At 41.2% G+C, this 25,275-nt stretch overlaps 1 protein-coding gene across 2 annotated transcripts in view; it reads left to right on the forward strand.

The window, feature by feature from the left end:
• The window catches only part of TAOK3 (TAO kinase 3), an 86,787-nt gene that overhangs the window by 9,622 nt on the left and 51,890 nt on the right, over positions 1 to 25,275 (forward strand). For both annotated transcript variants that reach the window (XM_019539251.1, XM_019539252.1), the window contains exons 3-10: positions 1,393 to 1,464; positions 3,337 to 3,438; positions 7,814 to 7,859; positions 8,691 to 8,787; positions 12,123 to 12,236; positions 13,326 to 13,417; positions 16,530 to 16,623; positions 17,437 to 17,518. In XM_019539251.1, the coding sequence (XP_019394796.1) occupies positions 1,393 to 1,464; positions 3,337 to 3,438; positions 7,814 to 7,859; positions 8,691 to 8,787; positions 12,123 to 12,236; positions 13,326 to 13,417; positions 16,530 to 16,623; positions 17,437 to 17,518 (699 nt within the window). The remainder of the gene's footprint in view (positions 1 to 1,392; positions 1,465 to 3,336; positions 3,439 to 7,813; positions 7,860 to 8,690; positions 8,788 to 12,122; positions 12,237 to 13,325; positions 13,418 to 16,529; positions 16,624 to 17,436; positions 17,519 to 25,275) is intronic.

The raw sequence follows: 25,275 nt of genomic DNA on the forward strand, positions 1-25,275 counted from the left end.
CCCCCCCGGCCCAAGCAGGTAAGTCCCTGGGGAGAGGGGAAAGGGCAGTGGCCTTACTCACCCCAGCCTGGGCTGCAGCGGCCCCAGGAGTGGCCAGCACCAGCTGCCTCCACCAAGGCATGGCGCAGCCCAGGAGCAGACGTGAGTGGGGCTGGGCGGAGCGTGGTACAGCCCAGTGGCTGCAGGCAGCTGGCTCCACCCGCTCCTGGGGCCGCTACAGCCGGGGCTGAGGCGAGTGCCGCTCTGTTCCCTCTGCTTTGCTGCCTCGTGCAGCCCCGGGAGCGGCACCCCTCCTCCCACCCCTTCCCTGCTCCCAGCCTCCCTCACTGCCATGGGAACCTATCCCTATTTGGTACATTGTAAAGTGGGTTCACTTTATGCAAATTTGATTTATGCACTGTCTCTGGGAACGCATGTACAGCATAAGTTGAGGGAAACCTGTATACTGAAGTGCCTGCGCAGATGAACAAGCCATTTGTGGCTTTATATTTGGACACTGTTGCCAATTTTTCAGGGGGCATTTGCTCCAAAGGGCCTGATAGGAGACCTGAGATGCATTGTTTTCCTGCTACCCAGAGCTCTGGGGCCGCTGGAATGGTGCTCTGACAAGCTCCGTTCCAGGTCCTTGAGACGTCCTCCTGATTAGACCAGTGTCAGTACTTGACTTTAAAAAACTTTTTTTTGTAAATTGGCTGAACCAAAAATGTCAGTAAAAACAACAGTTACATCCACCAAGTCTTTTGTGTTACCCAAAACAAAAGTGATCCATTTTTCTACCCCCCAAAACTAAGCAAATTGTGTCACTTTGCTTTTCGCTTTGCTTTTTGGGAGTTGCTTGTTTGTTTCTTTTGTTTTTACCTTTTTTTTTAAACAAATTTAATACCAAAATTGTAGAATAATTTTAAAATGGAAAAAAAGATTTTTTTTTTTCCTTTTGACAGTGTTGAAATATTCAGTGTTTACAGTGTTTTGCTCAGAGTGATTCAGATTCAGTGCATGTTTATGGACTTTACATGTGTCAGTCAAAATCCATTCTTGACTGGTTTTGTGTGAAATATCTAATGTTGTTGGAGTCATTAACAAAGCTCTCTCTAGGAGCAATATTGGGTACTACACATCATCTGCAGCAAAGCTGTTGCTTTTGCAAAAATCTGTAAGGTGGTGGGGAAGAGACCTGGCTTAGAGTTGGACTAATGAATGAACCTTCGCAGTAGTGCAGGCTCCTAAGAGCCATATGTTAAATCATGCCCATGAAGAAAGTAGCACCTGAGCTTACACAGAACAGAAATGATGGCCTGCACTTGTGCTTAATGCATGCCCAATTTTGTGGGGGGTGGGGGGAAAGAACAGAAATAACCCCTATTTTTTTCTCTCTTTCTTTCCCAATTCCAGGCCACAAATTCCCACACTAATGAGGTGGTGGCAGTCAAAAAAATGTCCTACAGTGGGAAGCAAACAAACGAGGTAAGACATAAATAAAGTGAGAGCCAACAATTTGATTTCTTACGGTGATAGAATTTATTGGACCAAGTAGTTGGGATAAAATTAGATACACTTTTGAACACAAGGCATTCTTGCGCAGGCCACTTAAAGCCACCTTTGCATACAGAAGGCGTATGTAATAGCGGTATAAATCTGCATAGCCAAGTTAGCCTTGTAGTGCCTTTGGCACTGGGAAACCAGAAGCTTGTAACTGCTGCTCACTTCCACAGGAGACATGAAGATTGAAGGAAGGAAAACGAGTTAAAGTGAATTCTGTTTAATAGGATTTTTTTTCTTTTTTAAGAAGCTACGGTGTTTTTAGAAACCTAATATGATAATATTGCAGAGGTTACTGAAGTAGCTGTCATGCAAGCTGTCAGAGCTATAGCCATTGTACTGTCAAGACGTTGGCTTGAAAATATAGCTAAGAACCACAAGCTTTAAGAAGTGTTAGTTATCCAGTTTTAAAACAGATATATATCTCATTCAGAATTTCCCTCACTAAGCAATTCTTATCCGCTCTTTTTCTTCCTCTTTTATATGGCTTACTGCTTTTTTGTATTGTTCCTGTAGACCAGTGCCTTGACTTGCAGTAGAGAGCAGTGTGTGTGCCATTAATAGCAAAGAGGAAGTTTCAATATTTTTTCTTACTCCAGTATGTTGATTGCCAGCATATACACTGTCCCTTTATATTTTCTGTAATATTCCAAATGTTAGTGCACCTTTATGCTATAGAAAGAAATCAAAATCTTTTATTTAAACAGCAAACTTCCTCCACCTCTGTCCTCCAAGACAAATTGTAATTACTGTTGTCTGTCCTGGACTCTTTTGGCCTGCTAGAAAATCTAAGACCACCTGATGCTAAGAATACAAATAGCAGAAACGCTAGTATTGCTCTGAGCAATATTTGTTATCTAAAATTGTCTCAAAATGGTTTCTGGGAATTCTCAACCTTGCATCTTAACAAATCAAAGCACAAAAGGTCAAAGGAAGGGTATAGCGATACCTGAAAGCTTGTCGACGTCTGTGTCCCTCCCTGCTATCCGTTTGATCCCGTACAAAAATCCTTACCCCTCACATTCTTTTCTGGATCATCATGGTTACAACATCACCCCAATGCTACCAAAACCTAGCAAAGTCTTCCTTTCAGGTTCTCTGGCAACGAGAATCCAGAGAGCAGCAGTACAGCCAGCATTTTCAGCGGCTTCTTTAGGGTGGAGACTGCTTGTGGTTTTGGAATATTGAGAGGGGGCTTTAAAGTAAACCCTGAACTGGTTATCTCTCCATTAGTCATAAAAGATAAATAAATTTTCCTGTCAGTAACTAGTCACTGGATTCCAGGTGGCTTATATCGACTCTAGACTAATTAGATTAAACTGTAAATGCATTGTGAAGCAACTTTCTTTCCTACCAGGTAGCATTACTTGAACTATAATGATGTCAAAGTTAGCTGTTTGGAACGGATGTAACCCGGGGAGGGGGTGTGATTTTTGCTTTTCTGTAAAATTAGCAGAACCTCTGTGTGGGAAGGAAGGGAAAGCTAGGAGTTTCCAAAGCTTCCATCTGCCTCCTGGTGTCGCTCAACTTCAGTGTCTTCCCCATGAACAATATAATGCTGTAAGGGCAAGATGGGATGCTAGTAGCCAAGGTAGGTATGAGGTGTTGACAGGAAGGGTGGGAAAACAAAATAAGATGCTGCTCTTTTTCTGCCTTCCTTACAAAGTACAATTACCTCACAGCTGCTGTCCAAACTTGCAATATCTTATGGTGGTGTGTAGCTATGTACTGTACTAGAGTGTGCAAAATGAAAACAGATTTGGGAAAAGAATTCCTCTTGTTTTTTGTTTTCAATAGAAATGGCAGGATATCATCAAGGAAGTCAAGTTTCTACGACAGCTGAAGCACCCTAACACCATCGAGTACAAGGGGTGTTACTTGAAAGAGCACACTGCCTGGGTGAGTCAGAGCTACATATCTTTTAGAACTCTTCCTGGGCTGGAATTAGCCCCAAAGTGACTGAATAATGAATTAAATATGTTGCCATTGCTTGGAGCACTAAATATTCCGTATTCTTCAGTGTCCTTTTCATCCCGAAAGATCCCTGCATGATTTACAAATGAGTGAACATTTTGGACAAGGACATTGGACCAGTGAAAATATAGGCTGCTTGACCGTGTAGATTGAACAGGGTAGTTGTTTTTTAAATTAGTGATCCTCCCTGCAGTCAGCTCACTGATGTCTAGTTGAGCTGCTTCAAAATAATGACTGAAGTTAACCTTGCTGAGATTTGACTGTGTGATTTGCAAGACTGTCGACAATTGGAACCTTATCCCAGAAGTTCCCTAGCTCATAAGTTTTAACCATAGGGAAGTGCTTGTCTGAATATTTTACTGGCCTTCTACCGTATTTCTTGCAACCTCACAGGCTTCTTTGCCTCTGCATGTTTCACCCATGACCCAAACATCTTTTGTTACTGATTGTGTAGCATCTCTGTTGAAAACCATTGCAGTCAATGATTGTTTTCTATTGACTTTTGTAGGCTTTGAACTCAGCCACATAATATGTTGGTGTCTATGCCTAAAAGCATTTACATTTTTAGTTTCTCAAACTATTATTGTATATTAAAAGCAACAATATCTAAGTAAATGACAATTTATAATAATAGTATCTACCTTGCCCCATTAAAAAAACAAAAGAAGAGAAGCTCCAGGCAATTATAGATCAATAATTCTTAAGCTATTCCTGTTGTGTTTAGTTAGAACTATAGCTGAAAATAATATAAAATGTAGTGTGATAAGGTCTCACTAGTATAGTTTCTGCAAAGGAAAATTGTTCCTAATTCATCTGTTTAGATTTTATTGTACACATCAGTAAAGTAGCTAGTTGACTTAATTTATTTGGATTTTAAAAACCCTTTGTCAGACTATGTCTGAAGAAGCTACTGAAGAAACTGCAAAGTCCTGGAGATAAAATCATTGTGCTGTCCTGGATCAAAACATGGCTAAGGAAAGGCCAAGTATAGGAAGGGATAAGTGATCTGTTTCACCAGGATGGAAATGCAACAGGATACTGATGGCAAATTAATGACCTGGAAACAGGGTGTTGGCTTCAGTTCATGAAGAAGCATTTTATTCTCTGATACAATTTGAAAATCTTGTTTTGTTACCACAGGCAGATTGTTTGCCATCATAACATACACAATTTCCAGTTCTTTAGAAGACTGATCGTGCAATTAGGTTATTTATCAATATAAAACATCTGTAAGAGTTTATCACTTAAATGAACCAAAACAACTGCTGAGGATGACACGTTCATGCTTTGTAATTAGGTGAGGAGAACAGGTGCTGCCTCAAATGAGCTGTCTTTTAGTCCTGTTGGGCTGGCTAAGAAACCTGGAGTCTGTTTTTTATAAGTTTATGGATGATAGGATACATGTCTACGTAGTGTGCATTCACAGGTGAGCCATTATAAAATCCTGCTGGCTATATTGTTCACACCCATATGCAAGCTTTTGTCAAATAAGAAGATAGCACTTTTGGTCCAACTTCATAATCTTATTGAGAATGCCTAAAACAGGTGGGGCAAGATACTGAGGACAGAGTACTAATGCCTTAAGTGACAAACTAAAGCCATAAGAGATATAGAACAGAGTAAGCAGTGCTAAATGTAAATTTAAGCATAGGATGTATACAACTTAAAAAAAGATGCCCCAGGATAGGTGACCATTTTGTCAGTAACCAATCATTTCTGAGTGCTCAATCAGATGATATAAGTGGAAACAAGAGGCAATGCACACTATCTGGAATCAACAATGGAAAATAGCTTGTAAATGAACTATGACCAAAAGGCATTGCTTTGGCTAATGAATTACTGCATATGGGGAGCAATTAGAACACCAGAATGCAAGGTGATGCCTGGGTTCTCTTCCTGACTGCCATTGGCTATTTGTGTTATTGGGCAGATTTCATAACCCATGTGCTGTAGTTTAAGCGTCTGCAAAAGTATTAGGCTTTCTTGTATCACAGTAGGCTGTGGGTTAATTAGCCCTTGTAAATCCTTTGAGATCCTCAAATAAAAGGCAATATTATAATTGTACTATGATTCTCTGATATACATGTAAGTGCTGTTCATTCAGATGGAAGCTATTGTGACCTTGTGTGAGCTTCTGGATTCAGCCACCATTGAAATGTGTCCTCCTTTGGGGAGTAATACTGCAGTTCAGTGGCATTCAGCAAAGGTACACAGCAGTGTTTGGGGGGAGATTTATGCCTGGAAATGTCTTCTAGTCAACTGAAACTGCAGGGACAACTTTATTTGTCATACTGTAATTACCAACTTGATATTTGGCAAGGATACAAATGTTAAAACTCTTGTTTGGTTGGGGCAGGGGAGGTTGATCTCTATTACTGTAAGTTGTGCATGCCTTGGTTTGACGTTTCTTCCAGTAGTCTGCATCAACAAGAGCATAGCATCCTATAACATCATGCTAGGATAGTGGTTCAGTACTATTGCTGAGAAAAACAAGACTGCAACCTCTTGTACAGATGGGTTTCCCCACAAATTCCCCATCCAAGTCCTGACTTAGTCTGAATTGAGTTTCCAGAGTCCTTTAATCACATCACACATGGCTGAATGTTATCAACACTGACTGTATGAAGGATAAAAAAAAGTGAAGAAACGAATTGTGCCTTGGCCACACCAGAGGTGCTGATTGGTTGTCTCTAGACATCTCAACTAAGTTGTTTGAAACACGAGATTGGAGGAAATGCACTTGGCAGAAGCAAAAACTAAAAATATCTACTTTTCAGAGGCTTCTGCCAAGTGCCCTGTTTGGGGCATTCAACAGTATGTCATGCAAGAGTGCTTTAAGCCATCTTTGATTTTGTTTAAAAAAATATTATTGATAATATAAACAGGACACACTTGAAACATGTTCCAGCTGTAAAATTCACATTAGGATTACATTTTTCATGTTTAAAGAAATTCTGCTAACTACAGTCTTAACTCCTAAAGTCATAAACTGTGGGAGAGGGGAGAAAAATGAATGTTTTCATTTTGTTAGGGAAATACGTAAATTGCTAGCTGGCTCCCTGCCATATTTGTATTTAAAGTGCTTTGAGTGGCTAAATGCATTGGGCTATGAAATATCATTTAAGATGCTGGCCTGGGGCAGAACCACAGCAGTAGGCATTTTACAATAAATTCTTCAATTACAGTAATAATTTTTTTATTAATAACATGCATTTGTTTCTATTCTTAGAATGAGCGAAAACGCAAAATCCCAGTGTAATACACAAATGGATCCTAGTCCAGAGAAAAAGCATTACCATTCATGTGGTTACAACTGCATTTTATATGGAGCTATTCTCACCACATTAGTTTAAGAAGAGCAGCCTTCAGTTCATGTCATGAGGCCAATCAGAACCGAATTCTACAATCTGCAGAAGCCGTTGGAAGCTGTCTCATGTTCTTTTTTTTCCCTTCTCTCGTACATACCTGCCCAATGCAACTCTTATACTGAATAGAGTTCCCTTGAGAGCCTGCCACTAGTGATCCATAGCACTGGGCAACATAACAACCAGAATGGTTGCTTAGGAGCGTTACTGTGTTGCCCAGATTCGGCAAACACATGGGTCAGTTATTTGACTTGATGGAAAATAGACACCACAAGACAAAATTGACCTTCTTTTTGGCACAGAAGAAATCTCTGATTACTGGCCCAGCTACTTAACAAAGTAGAATGGAGGTGAAATTGCAGTTGCCTCATCTCAGGCTTGCATACAGGATCTGGCACAAGAGAAGACTTTGTGGCTGAGAAAGAGGCTGGGTGCATTGCTGCCCTGAGGGTCTTTTTCCATTGGGTGCGAACTGAGGGTCTTTTTCCATTGGCTGCCCTGAGGGTCTTTTTCCATTGGGAACTGATCTAGGAGCCTGCTGCTAGTTTAAGGGGAGTGTTTGTGTGTTTTCCTGAGCTAGGATGGTGCAGGAAGTTCTGGCCTCAGAAAAATTTAGCAGCTGATACTGAACACTCACTTGCAAAGGAAGCCCTGTAGAAATCTTCAAAGGTTTCAGAAGTATCCTTCCACTTTGTTTCATCTTGGAAACTAGGTTATCAACTGAAATTAGGAAATGCCACTCTCATAGGTCATTCTTTACTAGTAGGATTTCATATTCTGTGATGTGCTGAGTTTGCATAAAATGCTCTTGTTAACCCAATAGCTCTTGATAAACTCTCAGTATGATTAACTTGGAATAAATGCCCTATATTTAACACATTTACCATACTACCTTACTAATCCTTAATATTTGTGCTTATTTCCCTCTGTTGCAGTTGGTTATGGAATATTGTTTAGGATCAGCTTCTGATTTGCTAGAAGGTAAGTTATGTCATCTTCATTTTTACTATAAATTTAGCCACAGTCATGTTTTTGGCCACATTTCAAAGTTGTTTTTAGGCTGGGACTGGTGCTTAGCGGGGAGTGTTTCATAGACTGCCAGGGTTGTGAGTTAGCTGTAATAAACCCTATTAGCACTTGGCAAAGCAATGACATCCTGTATGGTACTTCCTTGTTTGTGTACCTCTCCAGGAACATCTGAAGTCTGTAATGCCTAGGAACTCTGTTGAGAATTAGTCAGGAGCCCAAAGACTGTAAAATGAAGATACAGATGTATATAGTCACTTTTTTGGACGTGTCTTCCTCGAGAGAGAAATAAATGGCTTGATGCCAGGGAGCAGCAGTGAAAATCTAGTGTTGATTAGCTTTGACCTCACCCAGTAGTTGGTAAGAATAATCCAGGTGGTTTTGTAGGCTAATGAGACCTTGGAACTAAAGAGGAAGCCCCAGACATTCACAGCACCTAGTGAAAGCAGGAAATCCAAACCCTAGCTTGCTAGAAGTACTGTGTTCCTTTCTGTGAGCCCTACCTTTGTGTCTAAGATATGGTCAGCCACAGGCATGTGCTGGTTGTACCCAGGGATCATGTGCTTGAAGCATCTCCCGTCTACATGGTATTCATTCTGCATGCTTCCTACCTCTTTGTCATGATTTACTGATAGGTCTTGTCCTTGTTGTAGCCAGTAAAATCTGCTGAATTCCACAAGCAGAGATGGTTCCTCCTGCTCAGTAAGGTGTAAATCTTGGATGAAGGAAGACATTGTGTGTACCCATATGGGTTTTTCTTTTTACTTTTTGTTTTTGACCCTTTAGTTCACAAGAAACCACTTCAGGAAGTGGAGATTGCTGCCATTACCCATGGTGCCTTGCAGGGGCTGGCCTACCTGCATTCTCACTGTAAGATTCATAGGTAAGAGAAATGCTGTCATATTTTCATTTACCTCCCTTTAGGTTGAACCTCTGACAATTGCTTTACTATTCACAAGTAGCCTTGATAGGAAGATAATATTTAATCAGAACTGCCTAACAGACCTGTTAGCATTGCTGATGCCAGAGCATGTTTGTAAATAAGCGTCTGCTTTTAAATGAGCCTGCTCTTTGTGCTAAAGTCATTTAATTGAAGCCACATGAAAATGCTGAGTTTTTCACCATGGCAAGGCTGGTACTGTACTCTGGATGTCATTGAATAAATTTGCCATGGAAAGCTGGTTTGGTCTTAAGATAAAACTGTTGCGTGAACACAGAAGTGGTGGGAATTAGTGATGGCAAAGGATGTGCCAGAAACATACTTCATAGTGTACAGATGTGTAAAGAGAACCGTTACCTAAATTAATTTTATAAGTGATAGTATTAACCATTACACTATACTTGCTGAGATGAGTGGGTAAAATTTCATGCTTCAGGAAACCAGCTCATCAGTGTATAGATTAGGGAGATGCCACAGCTTCTCCTAGGTCCTTACCAGCATCTCATAGTGGAACAAGATGCATTACACTGAATGACATAAGATGCCATCTTCCTGTGAAACATTAGGCCTAAGACGCTCCCAAAGGCTAGCCATTAAGCTTCAGCTGTGTAGAAAAGTGTGTATCATAATATAACACTTGCCAGATTGGCAGCAGTTCTGAATGACACAGCTCCTCATCTCCTTTGTCATGAATCTTTGTGTTTTTCTTGGGAAGCCTTAGTATTTCTGTGAAATGGTAAGAGCGCTTGATGAATATAAAATTAGTGAGGGGTCTCCACTTTCAAAGGCAGTTTGTAACCAGCTGATGGGCTAAAATACACTCCATAGCACTAATCTCATGGCCACTAATCTTGTGGACTGAACTTGAATGATGATGAGTTCCAATGACCATGGAAGTAATTTGTTGGGACTAGTTCCGTGGTATTCAAAAGCACTGCCTTGTTTCCCCAGTACATCTGGGTATAACCCAAGTGGAACCCAGAATGGAATGATTTCAGTTGAAATTGATCTGCCAGCATTCCTTACGGGGTAGTGGTGGTTCTAGAAAAGGTACCCCATTTTAAAAGAAACACTATACGCCCTAGCGGTAGTCTACCCTTTTCATATCCATGCCATTGTACACGGAACCCAAGTCTTATTTACATCAAAATACTTTTTAAAGAGAAATTGAGTTATTTCAAAACACTATTCCATCTCTTGTCTCGGAAGGTAGAGAGGAATGTCTATCCCACAGCAGAGAAAGCCAGGGAGAGTACTCTGTTACACCCTGGGAGACTCTAAGAGGTGCTTTTTAATGCATCCCATTATCTAGCCTGTAGCACTGCCTAGCTGTACCTGACTGAATAGAAGCTACTCTTCCTGAGATTGACTTTTATCAGCCACCAACCAGGCAAAGTGCCTGCTGTAACTGCTCCTTGTGGCATATGCTACTTAATCGGAGACCACTAAAGCAAGCTGCCAGTAGGGTTTGGTTTTCATGCCTGGTAGAGAGGCAGACCAAATGAGCATGACCTGGAATAAGGGAGACACCTTGTGGTGAGACAAGGGAAGAGCAGTTTTATAACTTCAGTTCATTTGACAATCTCCATCCTCTGTGGCTGGTACTTACTTTTCTCTCATGTGATGGCCCACGGCACTGCATGGAATGCGGGGACAGGGGTGGAATTGAGGGGTTCAGCAGTTTGGTCATAGTATCCCCCTTTGCTGCCCAGAGCTCCAGTTTTGGATGCATGCACAGTGAGTTTTTTATTGTGCCATTTCTGCATCCTGTTCAGGGATGAAGCTATTCTGTTTGTTTAAATTGCAGGTGATAGATAAACTAGCAAAGAGAAAACATATTTGCACATGCTCAGGATTGTTTACAAATTCTGTGACTTCCACCCTTAATATTAAATAGTGTCCAAGTCATGCAAACCATTAGAGAATTGCATTCAAAGACTGCACCCAGACATTTCAGTGTAGGTCCCAAAGTATGATACCAGTGTGAAAATGTTATTGGTGTATTGATGCATTGGCATGTTTGAGATGCAGCAGCATCTTATGGGGAAAAGCACTGGACTAGGAGTGAAGGAACCTGGATTCTCTTTCCAGGTTTGCTTTTAATCAGGGGAAAATCACTTTTCATATGTCTTTCTTTCCTACCCTTGTATATTTATTTGTATATTTATAACCTCTTTAGGGGCAGTACTTGTACTGTGCCAGGTACAATGCAACCCTGAACATGCCTGGACTTCTAGACACTACAGTAATACTGTACTTCTAATATAGTATGGGTTTATTTTGCTTTGGGGGCAGGGTCTGAGTCATAGAATAGGAGAAAACTGTATGTTTCAGCAGGTATATTATGCATCTCAATGATCTTGAGAAGACAACTAAAGGCAATGCCAAGTTCTACAGTGGTAAAAGGCTGACTCAGCTGGGCTCTTTATTCACCTTCCATTTATACTGAAAGCCAGCTCTGGAAAAAGCAAATAGCTGAGGTACTACCATGTAAAGGCAGTACCTAGTGTAATATTTTCCCTCTCTTTATCAAAGTGCTCTCTCAGTTGTTACAGTATGCCGCTATACTGTCATTAAGCTGGTGGTATGCAATAGAACTGGATCTCTTAAAATGATCCTTTTGTTGTTCTTATAATGGGAAGCAGTAGAAGAAATAGCATTTCTAATCTAGTAAATGAGGGGAGTATGCTTAGGTGACTGGATTTCTAATTCTGTATAGGTGCCAAGGGTCTTGAAGTACATGAATTGACTTTAACCTTTGACCTCATTTCTCAAGAAGTTGTTCTGAAATTAACCCACTTGCTGCTGGCATTTGGGGATTTATAGTACTAAAAACTTTCCTGTGTCTACATTGCACCTCTGTACTCGCAGGATCATCATGACCATAACTTGATCTCTCAAAATTCTACATAATCTTCTCCCCCTGTATCCTACAAGTGAGGGAAACCAAGGTGCTGGCTGGATGAAATCACTAATACAGTAGCATACAAAAAGATAGCAGACCTGGATATTAAATTCAGGTGTTTTGAATCTCAATCCAGGGCCTTAAATTCAAGGTTGTTAGTTTTCTCCCATCCTTTTAAGTGCTGGTAAATCACTATTCTTAAGAAGCCCACAATGCTGTGTACCTCTTGTGTTGAAGTTTTTGAGCTTTCCACTGTTGCACTGATGTTAGTTAAGCTGAGTAAAGATTAATGCGCTGTGGTGTTGTTACTGCATCTTTGAAAATGTTCTTGTAATCAAAACTGCACTTCCCCCTTTTTTTTCTGTTCCAAAAGGGATATTAAAGCTGGAAATATTCTCCTAACAGAACCAGGTCAGGTGAAACTAGCTGATTTTGGGTCTGCGTCTATAGCTTCTCCTGCCAATTCCTTTGTGGGGACACCTTATTGGTAAGTAGACCTGGACCCCTTTAGCCTTTGCAGAACTACTCTTCTCTCTCCACTTTGTTGCTTCACAGACTTAAAACAATATCATAAAAGCTTTCACCAGCAGCTTTAACTGAGCAGTTTTTTCAAAACCCCGTTCAGTTCTTCAGCCAACTGTCTTCCTCTGAGTGCCCATGGAAAAAGGTGGGCTTCACAGCACGGTTTGAGGTGGTAGCAGTTAATGTTTTGATTACTATCGTGCCAGGAGTTTAGGGGGAAAAAATCAATCTTTGCCATACGTAGTGGACAAAACGCTTTCGCAAGGGGAAAGGGAGTCCTGCTAGTTTAGCATTGCAGCAAGAAAAGGCAGGCAGACTACCTAGAACTTGAAGATGCTTGTTGGAGGCTCAGTTGAGCTGTTTAACGTTCCAGACCAGTGGCCCAGCATACACACTCCATTTATTTTGTAGCAGACTCCCCAGGCATTAATCAAAGAGGCCACCTATTGCCCAACCTCTGAACTAGTAGGTAAGGCTGAGAAGCTTGCTGCTCCCGTGAGGAAGCAAGTTTAAATGGCTGAACCATTTGCAGGCTGGGTCCACTGCTTTTTTTTTTCCCCCACCCCTCTTTATTTTGGACCGCCATATTTCCCCACTCTGTTCCAGATTCCCCTGTTACTTTCATAGCTGTACTCACAGGCTGCACATGTCTACTGGAAAATTCTTCTGGTGTGCCAGTGGAAAACCCACCATCTCTGGTGAGAGTGAAAGGGACGCCTTTAGGACACTTCCAGCCCCTGCTGGCTGACTTCAGGTACAATGCCTTTGAGATTGGTGTGGGTCTTCCATGTGCCAGCATGTCGCGCTAACAGCAAGACCATCAAGTCGGCCCCTTGTTTTCTTTCCTTTCTTAAAAATGCCTTTTGGAGGAGTTGCTAATGCAGACAAGCACTTTTTTTTCAGCATGGCTTTACTCAACTCCATGCTGACTCTTTAAGTTCTGGGTCCAACTGCACTGCTGAAGATAACAAAGGCATCTTTCCTTTTTAAAGTTACATGTTTTGAATTTTGATTTGTGTTCCATAATCTGCATGTTTTGTGCTGTGGTTTTTAGGATGGCCCCAGAGGTGATCTTGGCTATGGACGAAGGACAATACGATGGAAAGGTAGATGTATGGTCTCTTGGGATCACATGTATTGAGTTGGGTGAGTAAATAAAGTATTTTGCTCCAAGCTGCCAAGTGCCTATCAAGCTGATTTTGTGACTTCTGTTTTTTTTTTGGGGGGGGGGGACACAAAGGACAGATTTATAACTTTTAAATAAACACATAAAAACCTCACACTTGGAAAACTGCAGCTAAATTATTGCCTTTAAACACTTACTCACACTGGCCAATTAAGTCAAGCCATTAGTGCATCTGTGTTTTTCCTGGTGTGGTGTGGGAATAACTTGCAACACCAGCAGGGTTTGTTTAGTCTCCTATTTTGGAGTCAAGGTTGGGTTCTGGCAGTTGGTCTGTTGCTGAAAGAATAGGATGCCCCTGAATCTGCTGTAACTAACAGAATACTAAAATTCCTTCAAAAAAGGACAAGAAAAAGAAAAAGGCTGTAAATGTGATTCTTCAATCCAGTTTTCCATTACAAGCCCTTAATAGACCACCCCAAACATGCATTTAATCCTCAAATTGATACTTACTTTGATGCATAAAGTGTCTGCTTTATGCTATGTGTAATTAGGGATTGGCAGGTTTAATACTCTAGCTTCCATGTTGAAGGAGGGGGCTTCCCTGTATTAGAGCACCTTTGATAAGTAGTTCAGTACATCTCAATTACTCCCATTCCTGGCTTTTCATTTTAATTCCTTCAGAAACATGATCAAGCCCACAGCAGAGTTGGTTTCAGTCATTGCAGGAGAAATACTCTGGACTCAATCTAATGCAGAGGTCAGCACCTTATGGCCCGTGGGTTGGATTCAGCCTGGGAACAGATTGGATCCAGCTCATGGCAGCTCAGGGAATTGACAGCATGCTTCAGCTAAAGTAGCAGAGGAGGCCCCCAAGGCCCTACACCTGCATCTTTCTACTGATTCCCTTTGCATCTGCTGATTGCTGGGGGTGCCACCTGCAGCGGGGTCATGCAGTAGCAAAAAGTTGCCAATCCCTGACCTAGTGCATTCCTGAGCATGCCTCAAGAAGGTGCTCCATGCCCTCAACTCTTCTTTCCTTCAGTCTGAGCTGAGGTCCTTTGAGGTTCACAGGCCCAAGTCCTCTCTCCACTGAACTTCTTTAAAATGCAGCTCAGCTATGATCATTTTTAATTGTTAGAAAACAAAATACATACATGCATGTGCAGGCATTTTTAGATTAGTGGGTTTTTGGTTTGGTGGGGTGGGGGGGAGGAGGGAGGTCCTACCTAAGATTTGGTCACCTTATGTACTATCTCTGAATTGCAAGGAAATTATCTGTTGCTAAGGATTTGTCACATATCTTTTAGTATTCTGTAGAACAACAAATGCCACTGATGTACTTCTACATATCCGTGGGCAGGCCTTGTGGGTCATCAGTTGTGAAAAATGCTCTCTGTTTGTTGTTTAAAAATGTAATGTTTAGATGATACATATGGTAGCATGTCTTTCAGTATTTTTATAAATTGGCTTTTGAAAATAATTATTAAGCTAAATATCATACCTAGGTATTCCATGTATCAGTGAGAGTAGGTAAAAAAAATAAATAAATAAATAACCCAAAGGGGGTTTCAATTATTTCTTGGCCCCCAAACCCAAAAACTGAAGATGGGCTGCCTGTCAGTATTTCATCCAATATACAACAAAAATAGAGTTCTGAATGCAAGGACTGGGTGCATGCTGCAGACAGTTACTGTGGGAGCACAAGCAGATGGTGTTGTGACAGCAGGTATTTGGAACAATGGTGCTCATTATAATGTGCTGTTCAAAGAAAAAGAATTAATCTCAAAACTGTATTTGTAGCAATGTGTCAGAATTAACCTCTCAGAGGGCAAGTTCCCTGAAAATATTTCTGTGATCATTCAATTGGCCTAGTAAAGGGAACAGAAAATAGGGGAAAATGTTGACTGTGATGTAACCATCTCTCATGCTCCGTGATGATGGCTCCTAATTTCTAGTCTTGCATTTCAGCTGCCAGAACTGGTGTCATTCTGACACTGTGTTTTAGAGGATGGAATGGAAAATCGGAATTCCTGGATTTTCTTCCCAGACCTGCTAGTATTTGACTGTGTGGGTTTGAACACATGATTTAACCTCCCGTATTACTTCCCCAGTTATAGAATGGGTATTGTAATACCTCTTCACAAAAACATTGAAGCTTACTTTATACTGGGCCTTCCCAGAAAGAAAGCCTTTATGGAATTCAGAACCCATTTACTCAGTATTTTTTGGAAGTCATCATCCTCTTGGAAAATATTAAATTTCTTATTTAGTCTCAGGTTTGAGTGAAGATGTGATTTCTTAAATAAACAGGTTCAGGGTAGCAAGGGGAGGGAATGACTTAGCTGAACATACTTTGTGCCAGACTTGTGTAATGTGGGGTGAGGGTGTCCCAATTTCTCCAGAAGCCAAAACTATACTGGACAAGGGACTATTCTGCTTTGTCCTCACTGGAACTTTAAAACCCTGGCTGTGTTGACTGACTGGCAAGCCTCACCTGAAACAGAGGTGAGAACTATCCTTACTCGGTTTTCACACACATCTGTTTGGCACTCCAAAGAGGTATCTGAATGCCTTTTTACAAGAGCAATGCCAGAAGAAACTCTGTCTGAGGGAAGTTGAATAGAAATCTAACACAGACAACGGCCAGGCAGACGTATTGTCTTTCTCTACCAGTTGGTTGTAGTTAAAAGGAAACCACTATGAGAAGCCCCTCTCCCTCTTAGCAGTCATGCCCAGGGTTGTTGGTGCCAGTACATAGCTTTCTTCCTAGTAGGCTTCCCGTGTCCTGGTATACTATGCCTCTGAGTTCTGTGGTGGTTGGTGTGTGCTTTATTTATGGCAAGAGACCAGACTTGGGAGATGTAGCTAGGTTGGGAGTTACCGGAAACCCTCTGATTTTAGCATGTTGAATTCCGTTCTCACAGGATCTGACCCTTACACTGTTCAGATGACTAACAGCTTTCCCTCAGTGACTGTCCTCAACTAACCTAGGAGATTTAAAATAATTGGTTTATGTATAATGATGACAATAATGAGCTATTGATTTAGCAGTGGCATTTTGTCATAGTTACTTGTCTTTTTTCCCCTTCCCTTCAAGACCTGCCTTATCTCTCCCTTCTCTTCTCTTTCCAGCGGAACGGAAACCTCCCCTTTTCAACATGAATGCAATGAGTGCCTTATATCATATAGCCCAGAATGACTCCCCTATGTTACAGTCAAATGAATGGTAAGAGAGCTACCATCAATTTTCTCCTTTGGTTTTGTTTTTACCCCCTGAAAATCCTTTGTCAACCTATATATAATAAATATCCAACAAGAAAAATACTTGCATTTCCTGTGCAGCAATTGACTGGGTACTGTCATGTCCTACAGTGTATATAATGTTCCTAGGTAGGCATTTTTATTTGCTGTCACTTTGGTGGGCTTGCAGTCTCAGTATGGAATTACATAGCTTTAGAAACCACCCACGTGTCCAAAGCTGCAGCTTCTTTTGCAATGTTTACAATGCAGTTTCGGTACTCTACACTCAGCATTTAGCAAAGTAAAAATCTAGGGGCTACTTTAAATAATCAGAACTTTAATAATGCAGGACCTATAGTTCTTTTTGTGTAATAAAGTCAACAAGACCTCTCTGAGGCTGCCACAACTTTCCATGTGCCAGTCTGGAGCACCGCAGACTCCAAGGGATCTGTTGCCAGAACGGAGGTGAAGATGGCTGCAGAGCACAGGCAGCCATGGATAGTGCGTAAGAACCTGGATCCCTGATAGCAGATGACTTTTTTTCTGTAATCACTTTTGGCACCGAGAGCATAAGTTGTTAACTTCAGCCTCTACAGCTACTATGCCTGCTGAAGTAAGCACGCGTCTGAAGTGCTTTACAGAGTCAGTGTCACAAATAGTAAAATGTCAGAAATGAGGGGATAAAAAGGAGCTGTACCACTGAGTTTCATAGATTCATAGATGTTAAGGTTGGAAGGGACCTCAAGTTTCTTTTAGACCCTGAACTTACTTTTTGTTTTAAATCTCTTTTCATTTACAGGTCAGACTCCTTTAGGGGATTTGTTGATTACTGCTTGCAGAAAATACCTCAGGAGAGGCCATCATCAACAGATCTTTTACGGGTAATTTCTTAGATTTCTGTTTGCAAAGCTGGAGAGAGGGAGGGGATGGTTGGACTAGATGATCTCCTGAGGTCTCTTCCAACCCTAATATTCTATTAGGCCGAAAATGTGGGTACTATAGCCAGCTACTCAGACTCTACAGAACTAGAGCAGACAGGATGTCTCTTAACCCAGGGGTTCTCAACCTTTTTTGGACCAGGACCCATTTGTAAACATTGTTGGCTAGTCCCAACCCAGTGAAACTCACTCCTGACCTGCTGCTCCAGGCCCCAGCCCCCCAGTAAATAGGGTGGTTGAGTGGGTGTGTGAGGCATGGGGGACCCCAAGCAGCCCCTTGCAGGCTGGAACTCTGCCTGCCTGCAAGGGAAAAGCCATGGTTTCGCACGTTTTTCTCCTTTAAAGAAGAATCCATTTTTTAAAAGTTTGTTGATCCATTTTTAAAGTTTGTTCACAACCCTTCCATATATTTTTGCAACCCACTTTTGGGTCACAACCCACAAGTTGAGAAATCCCGTCCTAGCCTATTTACAGACTGTGGATGGGGGATGGGTGCTGCAAAGTGAGGACCATTTGAGAATCCTTTGGATTGGATTGCCTGAAAGAATTGTCAACCCCTTTCTAATTAACCAAAAGGGCTGCTTGAAGATGTTAAAAAAATGCATTTTACTGGAAAAAGCAGCTGAGCCAGTCAGTTATTAGATAAAAGTGACAAAAAAGCCCCACTAAAGCACCTGATCTATACAGATGTTGGGCAAGCTGGGTCCAACTAATAATGCACTGCCTCTTCTGGGTGTGTGCTGGACTCGGCACAGGAGCACATGAAGTTTAAAGTAAAGCGCTATGTTTATTTAACATCTGCAAGCAGCCAAAATGTATAATACCCCTTTTTCTTTTTTGAAGCAGCTTTGTAAAATTATCTGAAAATTTTCCAGTGTGGGTCCAGAACCTACTTACTCTGCTTATTTAGTGAAATGTTAGTAGCCCTTTCCAAAAAAATATAAAAATAAATTGGGACTAGTAGAATTTTGTAAGGCAGCCTTAAAATTCACTGAGTCCTGAATGCATTCATTGGTCAATTTTACCTTTAGCCAACAGACTTTTGCTAGCATGAATCACTGATCTGCAATCCTAAATATGTCCTGCAGAATAAGATTGCACTACAGATGTGGTTTACCTGACATTGACCCACATGTAGCAAAGACTCTTAGGCCTTGTTCCGCCCTTCTGTACAAGGGAACCTTTTCAGCTTTTATGCACATCACTGGCTGCCACACCTGTTGATGCACCTTTCTAAAGCATTGCATTTTAAGCAGCCTTGAAGTTAATAGGCGTATTTAAAATCCATCCTGTTAAAGATGAAATAGCTGGTTCTGTGAATTGTTTTTCAAGACTGGCTGTATTGTTCCTTCAAAACATTGTAGGCTGCTAATTTGAAGTTCAAAAGGCTGGTCACTGTTTGAATTGCTGGAGAATTAGGATGCACAATGGTCTGGACTTTATTCTGTTGTGTTAAATGCATGTCATGCTACAACACCATGCTCAGGGTGTGAGGAATAAGGGAATGAGAGGAATACAGGAAGCTTGCATGATAAAAGATTATCTTGTTCAACAGAGAATGAATTTGGAAACAGTCACAGGATACCTGTTTCTGTATATCCTGGTGGGCTTTATAGAGGCTGAATGGGAAAGAAATTGTAAGCTTTGTGAATTAGTTCTGCATATAATATTTTCCCTAGCTGAAGAAAGGGCCTGTCAGCAGCAAGTGGATAAAGGGATTTATTTGCTCATGATTTCCCAATCAGTGCTGAGCATAATTTTACAGTTAATGTAAATAAGGGCAAACCACATCCAGCTAGTTTAGCTGCATCTGTTTCAGATGCGAATCAACTCGGCCAATAGGTAATCTTTTTTGTGTACACAAGACTTAGAAGCATGTGTGTCCAGAGCTTTAAGAGAGGTGGGGAGGGGACTTCTGTACCCCAGAGACCTTGTTTAAACCATCAACCAGGTTTGTGGGTTCATGAAATGGCAATGGTGGAACTAAAAGTCAGGATTTGTGTCCTGAGTCGCAGGAGCTTTGGGTCCTTAGGTTGGAATGAGTTTTGTCATGATGTAGGGCTCTGGGAATAGCATGGGGAAAACCTCAACTGAAAACCAAGCAGGATATAATCAGACATGGGATGTTGCTGTGCTATCTCCTGCCATAACAAATGCTCTGCCCAGAAGCTTCAGACACAGCCCTGTCCATTTTAGCCTTCCGATGCATCCCGCTTCTCCTTTGCACATGTTCTCCCATGAAGGAAAACACCAGCCTTCTGTAAAGCCAAGAGAAGTTTCCTAGTTCACAATGAAGCTTGCAGCTTGCTGTGGGCTTCCTTTGTAGAAGTTGTGAGAAATGTAAAAAAGCATTTTTAGTAGTTGGCATTAGATTTTGAGTGAGCAGCCCAGAGTTTCTAGGAAGACTTGCTACTGCACCTGGGACCTTTGTGAAGCCTGCTAGTTCTCCAGCATGCACCATTGCATTGCACTTCACATGGTTAGGATTGAGCCCTTAAAGATTTGCAGGTAGTATCTGATTAATCAAAGAAACACAGGAATTAGAGATTAAAAAACCTGAGAGTGCTTGTTCTGTGAAAGGCACTTGGAAGGTTTTTGTCCAGTCTAGTTTTAAGTTCTAAAAGTGCGGCTTTTGTCCCTTCTCTGGAGAGGCTTTCAGACTTTAAGTGTCTGGAGGATTTTCAGCCTCAGATGTCCTTTTTCAGTGTTGTGCTGTTGCTCCCATTAATATCATCTTGTAAATATGTATAGTTCTCTTTTCTTGCTCTTTTCACCCCTTAGATGGATAATTATATCCTTTTCCCTTCTGCTTGGCCTTATGTCAGCCAAGCTAACATGCCCACATTTTTCTTTTAAATCAATCCTGCCAGCTCTCCTGGTCATTGGTAGTTGTCTACAGCTCCTCAGTTTGACACATCTTTCTGGCAATAAGAAGCCACTGCAGACAGCCAGTTTCATAAGTGGTTGTGCAAGGGCCATTAGGGGCTGTTTCTGCTCCTAATTGCAGTAACTGTGTTTTTGCATGCAGCCCCAAAATGCACTAGCCTTTTTTTTGGCGACCACGCTGTTGCACCACCTTGTCTAATTCCTTGACCGCTGGCCCCAGCCTCGCTGTTTTTCAGGTTTATTGCATGTTTGTATTAGCATTTTTGCCCCCTCCTACACCCCAGCATTTCCTTTCTCAAGTTGAATTTCCTTTTCTTTTCTTCCCCTCTCTCTCATCTTTCTGTTTCTTAGTTCTTCCTTTGTCCTGCCTGGTGCTAGAAGCTCCTCCAAATAAAATCATGATTGATCTTATGAGGTCCCTTCCAACCCCTAACATCTGTAAATCTATGAATCTCTGTGATTGTCATGTTTTCTAACTCTTTTTCTAAATTATTGATGAAGTTGTTAGCTTAAAACTTAATATAGCACTGAATCCTCTCTAATGCACCAGATGACTCTTCCCCCCCAAACCTTGATAATGGTGCTATTTAATATTATTACCCTTTTTGTGTCTTTTGCCAGTGTTCACTCCCAATCAAACCAATTAAAATTTGTTTCACAAATAAAATATTTCCTTATTTTTATGGCTTCTGATATAAGACTAGGAGAGGCAACACATGCTGAGGCATCTCTGTCCCCAGCTTACCAAAGTTAGTTATAGTGAAACATAAGTCAAGTGTTCAACTCTGAATCATTTGGCTATAACCTACCTAAAAGTGTAAGAGCTGCTTTTAACTCTAGGGGCTTTGACTTTGGGAAATTCAAGGCACAGCATTTCTTTAAACCGTAGCAGCATGTAAAATTTTTGTCCAGCCCATTTTCCATCAGGCTGCTGCTGCCTTTTTTTTTTAATAAGTATTTCCTTTCTTTAAAATTGATCAGTGGCCCTGCTATATCTCTGGTTGCAGTGCCTAGCTGCTGGTGAGAACTGCATGGCATGCTGCTGTTCCACACCAGGTAAACAGGACTCCGTTTTTCCTTAAATACTGCAGCAAAAAGAAGTCACTAGCTCCACAGGAATTTTCTCTTAATTTGCACAGTTGGTTAGAGTGCTGCTCTGGGCCTATATGACAGTCTTTTGAGGCTGATTTTGTTTTAAGGCTACCAATCTGCCTTTGTTTTATGGCTTCTCTTGTTGCTCTTTCAGCTCAGTAAAATGTGTTCTCATGGATGTTTCTGAGTCTCTTGGTTCTCGAAGTAAGAAATCGAAAATATACACTCTGTATTGTGCAGTCAGCTTTGCATTCATTTCTGTTGTTTTAAATCATGTGGAATATTTAACCCGTATGTCTTTGCTCTCCAGGTAAAGGCTGATAAATCATTCTTTTCAATCTCTCTTCAGTGCCTGGTTTATTTTTCCCTGTGATCTGTGTATGTGCTGTACAGCACATACCAGCATTTTGTTCTCTGGCTCCACTCGGAGCACTCTGGTAATCCTTTGACCAACTAATAGGTTTATGTTTAGTTTCCAGATGTTTCACTCATATGGCTTAGCAATCTTTCTACTGTCTACTAAGTGTGCAAGTTAATGGTATGATTTCATGGGTACCCCGGGTAGGAATCTGTATAAAAAACTGGAGCTGTTTTGGCATTCCTAGATGGTATATTTTAAGTCCTTTCAGTTGGTTTTAGACTCCTGTGGGCTTATCTGTAGCATGCTCCCTTCTCCAGCAGTCCTCCCTATAGCCTCTTGGATTATGGGAGACAAGATCTTTCCTCCTTTCAGGCCTTGTCTATTGTGTATGGTAAGAGGAGACGTAGATTATTTTTGTGGTAGTACTTTTTCCTATGGAAGCCCTACTCCAAGTCAATTTTAAATTAAATGCTTCTGAGAATGTGTAAAAAGCCAGCTGTTACATGGGATCATTATTATTAAAGGAACAAAGGGTAAAAACAAAAACCTGGAACTCCACCTACACGACTGATTTTACCCTAACGTTTAGAAAAAGGAATCGAATTATAAGGATGCTGTTTATTACATCTTTCTTAGCTTAGTTAATGAAATTCCCATTATTTGCTTTGCCAGGTGACCTGTTAAGACACTGGGCCAAGTCATTGCTTCCTGCTGAACCACTCTTTTTTTTTTTCTGTCCTTAATCTGTCTCATCTGTTTAGATAGTAAACTCTAGGGTAGGGTCCAGGCAAAGCACAGTGGGGCTTCAATTTCATTTTAGGGTCTGTAAGGACTAACAGAGTATAAGTAAATTGTTGCAGTCCTATTCTGCCTAGGTAAGAATGCTATCTCTTTTTTGCTCTCTCATTTTATGCATGTACTTTGCAGTCTCACACAGGTCTGGGTTCTGTGAGGTGCTTAAACATTGGTTTAACTCCTAGTTTCAAGTTAGTTCCAGTGAAATGGAACTGCATACATGCTTAAGCCCTTGGCTGAATTGGGGCATTTGGCATGGATTCATAGTTGCACTTGCAAGATTCAATCATGTTGTCTCAAGTGCAGATTTGATACCTTAAGTCTCTATGGTGAAATGAAAATGGTAACTACATCCCTGCCCAGCGTTTGCCACAAGTGAATTTGGCTTGCCTCTGTTGATGCTATTTAAAGAAAATTAAATTAATGGATAGCTGTGCAGGGAATCAGAAACATTTCATCTTGCCTTGTTTATGAAATGACTCTGTCTTCAGTTATAGTGAAAGATACCTTGATGCTGACATGAATGGGTATCTTCATTAATAATAATAATAATACCCTCAAATGCCTACTAGGTGGAATTCAATTAAAATTAATAATAAGCTTTTGGCAAGAATTTTTATTTGTATTTACAAATCATCAAAGCAAATTCATCTGATCCTCATAGGTCCTCTGTGTTTGCAACTCTTGTTTTATAGGCTGCATCATCTTCATATTTATATCACCAGATTATTTCAATGGCTTTGCTTTGATCTGCATTTACAGATAAAAGAAATATTCTCCGCCTTCTGGAAGCAGTTGGTCATAGAATCACTGAAAAGTAGGGCTGGAAGGGACCTAGCCCAGAGGTCATCTAGCTCAACCCCCTTCCAGAGTCAGCATCATCCCTAACCAAAACATCCAATAAAAGTCTCTTCCCAACCTGTTAGTAAAACTACACAGTTAACCCTGCCAATCACAAGACATAATAACTTAACCTGCCACAGGATAAAGCAGGAGGCAATGGCAACCAATGCCCTGCTGCTATGTGAGTTGTTAAAAATATGCTCTAGAGATCAAAGGGAGAGGGCTGTTCCCCCTACTACAGAGGAAGTCAGAACCCCTCACGGTCTGTACCAATCTGATCATAGGGTAAAATTCCTTCCTGACCCTAAATATGACAAACAGTCTGACCCTGAATGGAGGGGCAGGAGCATTGCTACATCATAGTCAAAATACCCAGGTTTGTCTGTAGCCAACACCAGTTCTTCTGGGAGAGGCAGAAAAGAAACAAACCCTGACACACAGCAGCAGGTGAGAGGAACAGAATTCATTTCTGGTGTCTTGTGGCAACCAGAAAATCCCAGAAGCATGGGAAATAGCCCTAGCAGAGCACAGACATAGCTACATCTTCCTTGATCGTGCTTGACCAGTGCTTGTCCAGTCTCTTCTTAAACACCTCCAATGATAGAGATTCCACAGCTTCCCTAGCAGTCTATTCCACCGCCTCGCTCTGCAGAAGCTTTTCCTAATATTCAATCTAAACCTACTTTGCTGCAACTTCAAGTCATTGGTCCACTTCCCACTCCCTGTAGAAAGAGAGAAGTGTTTTCCCTCTTCATTATTGCAACCCTTTGAGTAGTTGAAGGCTTTTTATCATGTCCCCCTGAACTGCCTTTTCTGCAAGTTGAGCATTCCTATTTCTTTCAACCTCTCCTTATATGACTTGCCTTTCAACTTCTTTATCACTTGTTACCTGCCTCTCTAACTTCTGCATGTCCCTTTTTAAAAATGTAGAGCCCAAAACTGGACATAATACTCAAAATGAGGTCTAACCAGTGCTGAGTAAAGAGGTACTGTCAACTTCTGTGTCTTGCACCTAATGCTTCTACTGATGCATCCCAAAACTGCATTTGCCTTTTGTGCAGCTACATCACGCTGTAGACTCGTATTGAGTTTGTGATCTATCAAGACTCCTAGAGTCCTTTCCTGTAGTGCTGCCATCCAGCCAAATATCAGGTATTTTATATTTGTGTTTTTGATTAATCTTCCCGAGTTGTAGTACCTTGAATTTACTAGCATTAAACTTCATCCTGTTAGCTCCAACCCAGGTTTTTAATCTATGAAGATCCTTCTGAATTGCACTCTTGCTCTCCAACGTATTCACAATCATTCCCAGTTTCACGTTGTCTGAAAATTTCCTCAAGACGCTATCTATTCCAGCACCCAAATCATTACTAAATTTGTTGAACAGCATCCAGTCTAGAACAGAGCCCCATGGGACTCCACTTGAAAATTCCTGCCATGCTGACCTGGATCCATTTATAATTACCCTTTTTTATGACTATTGATGAACAATTTGTCTATTATAGTAGTTTTATGTAGCCCACATTTCCCTATGTTTTATGAGAAGGTAATGTGAGCCTTGCTGAAGTCTGGAGGCACTTGCTGAAGGGGATGCACACCTAGGCCAAGGGTTAGTGAGGAACTAGTTAGGGAACTTCTGGAGGGACTGGATGTATTCAAGTCAGCCGGTCCAGATGATCTCCACCCTAGAGTACTAAAGGAATTGGCTGAGGTCATTGCAGGA

The sequence above is a fragment of the Crocodylus porosus genome, unplaced genomic scaffold (assembly GCF_001723895.1).
Source record: "Crocodylus porosus isolate Cpor-Errol unplaced genomic scaffold, CroPor_comp1, whole genome shotgun sequence".
Classification (NCBI taxonomy): Eukaryota; Metazoa; Chordata; order Crocodylia; family Crocodylidae; genus Crocodylus; species Crocodylus porosus.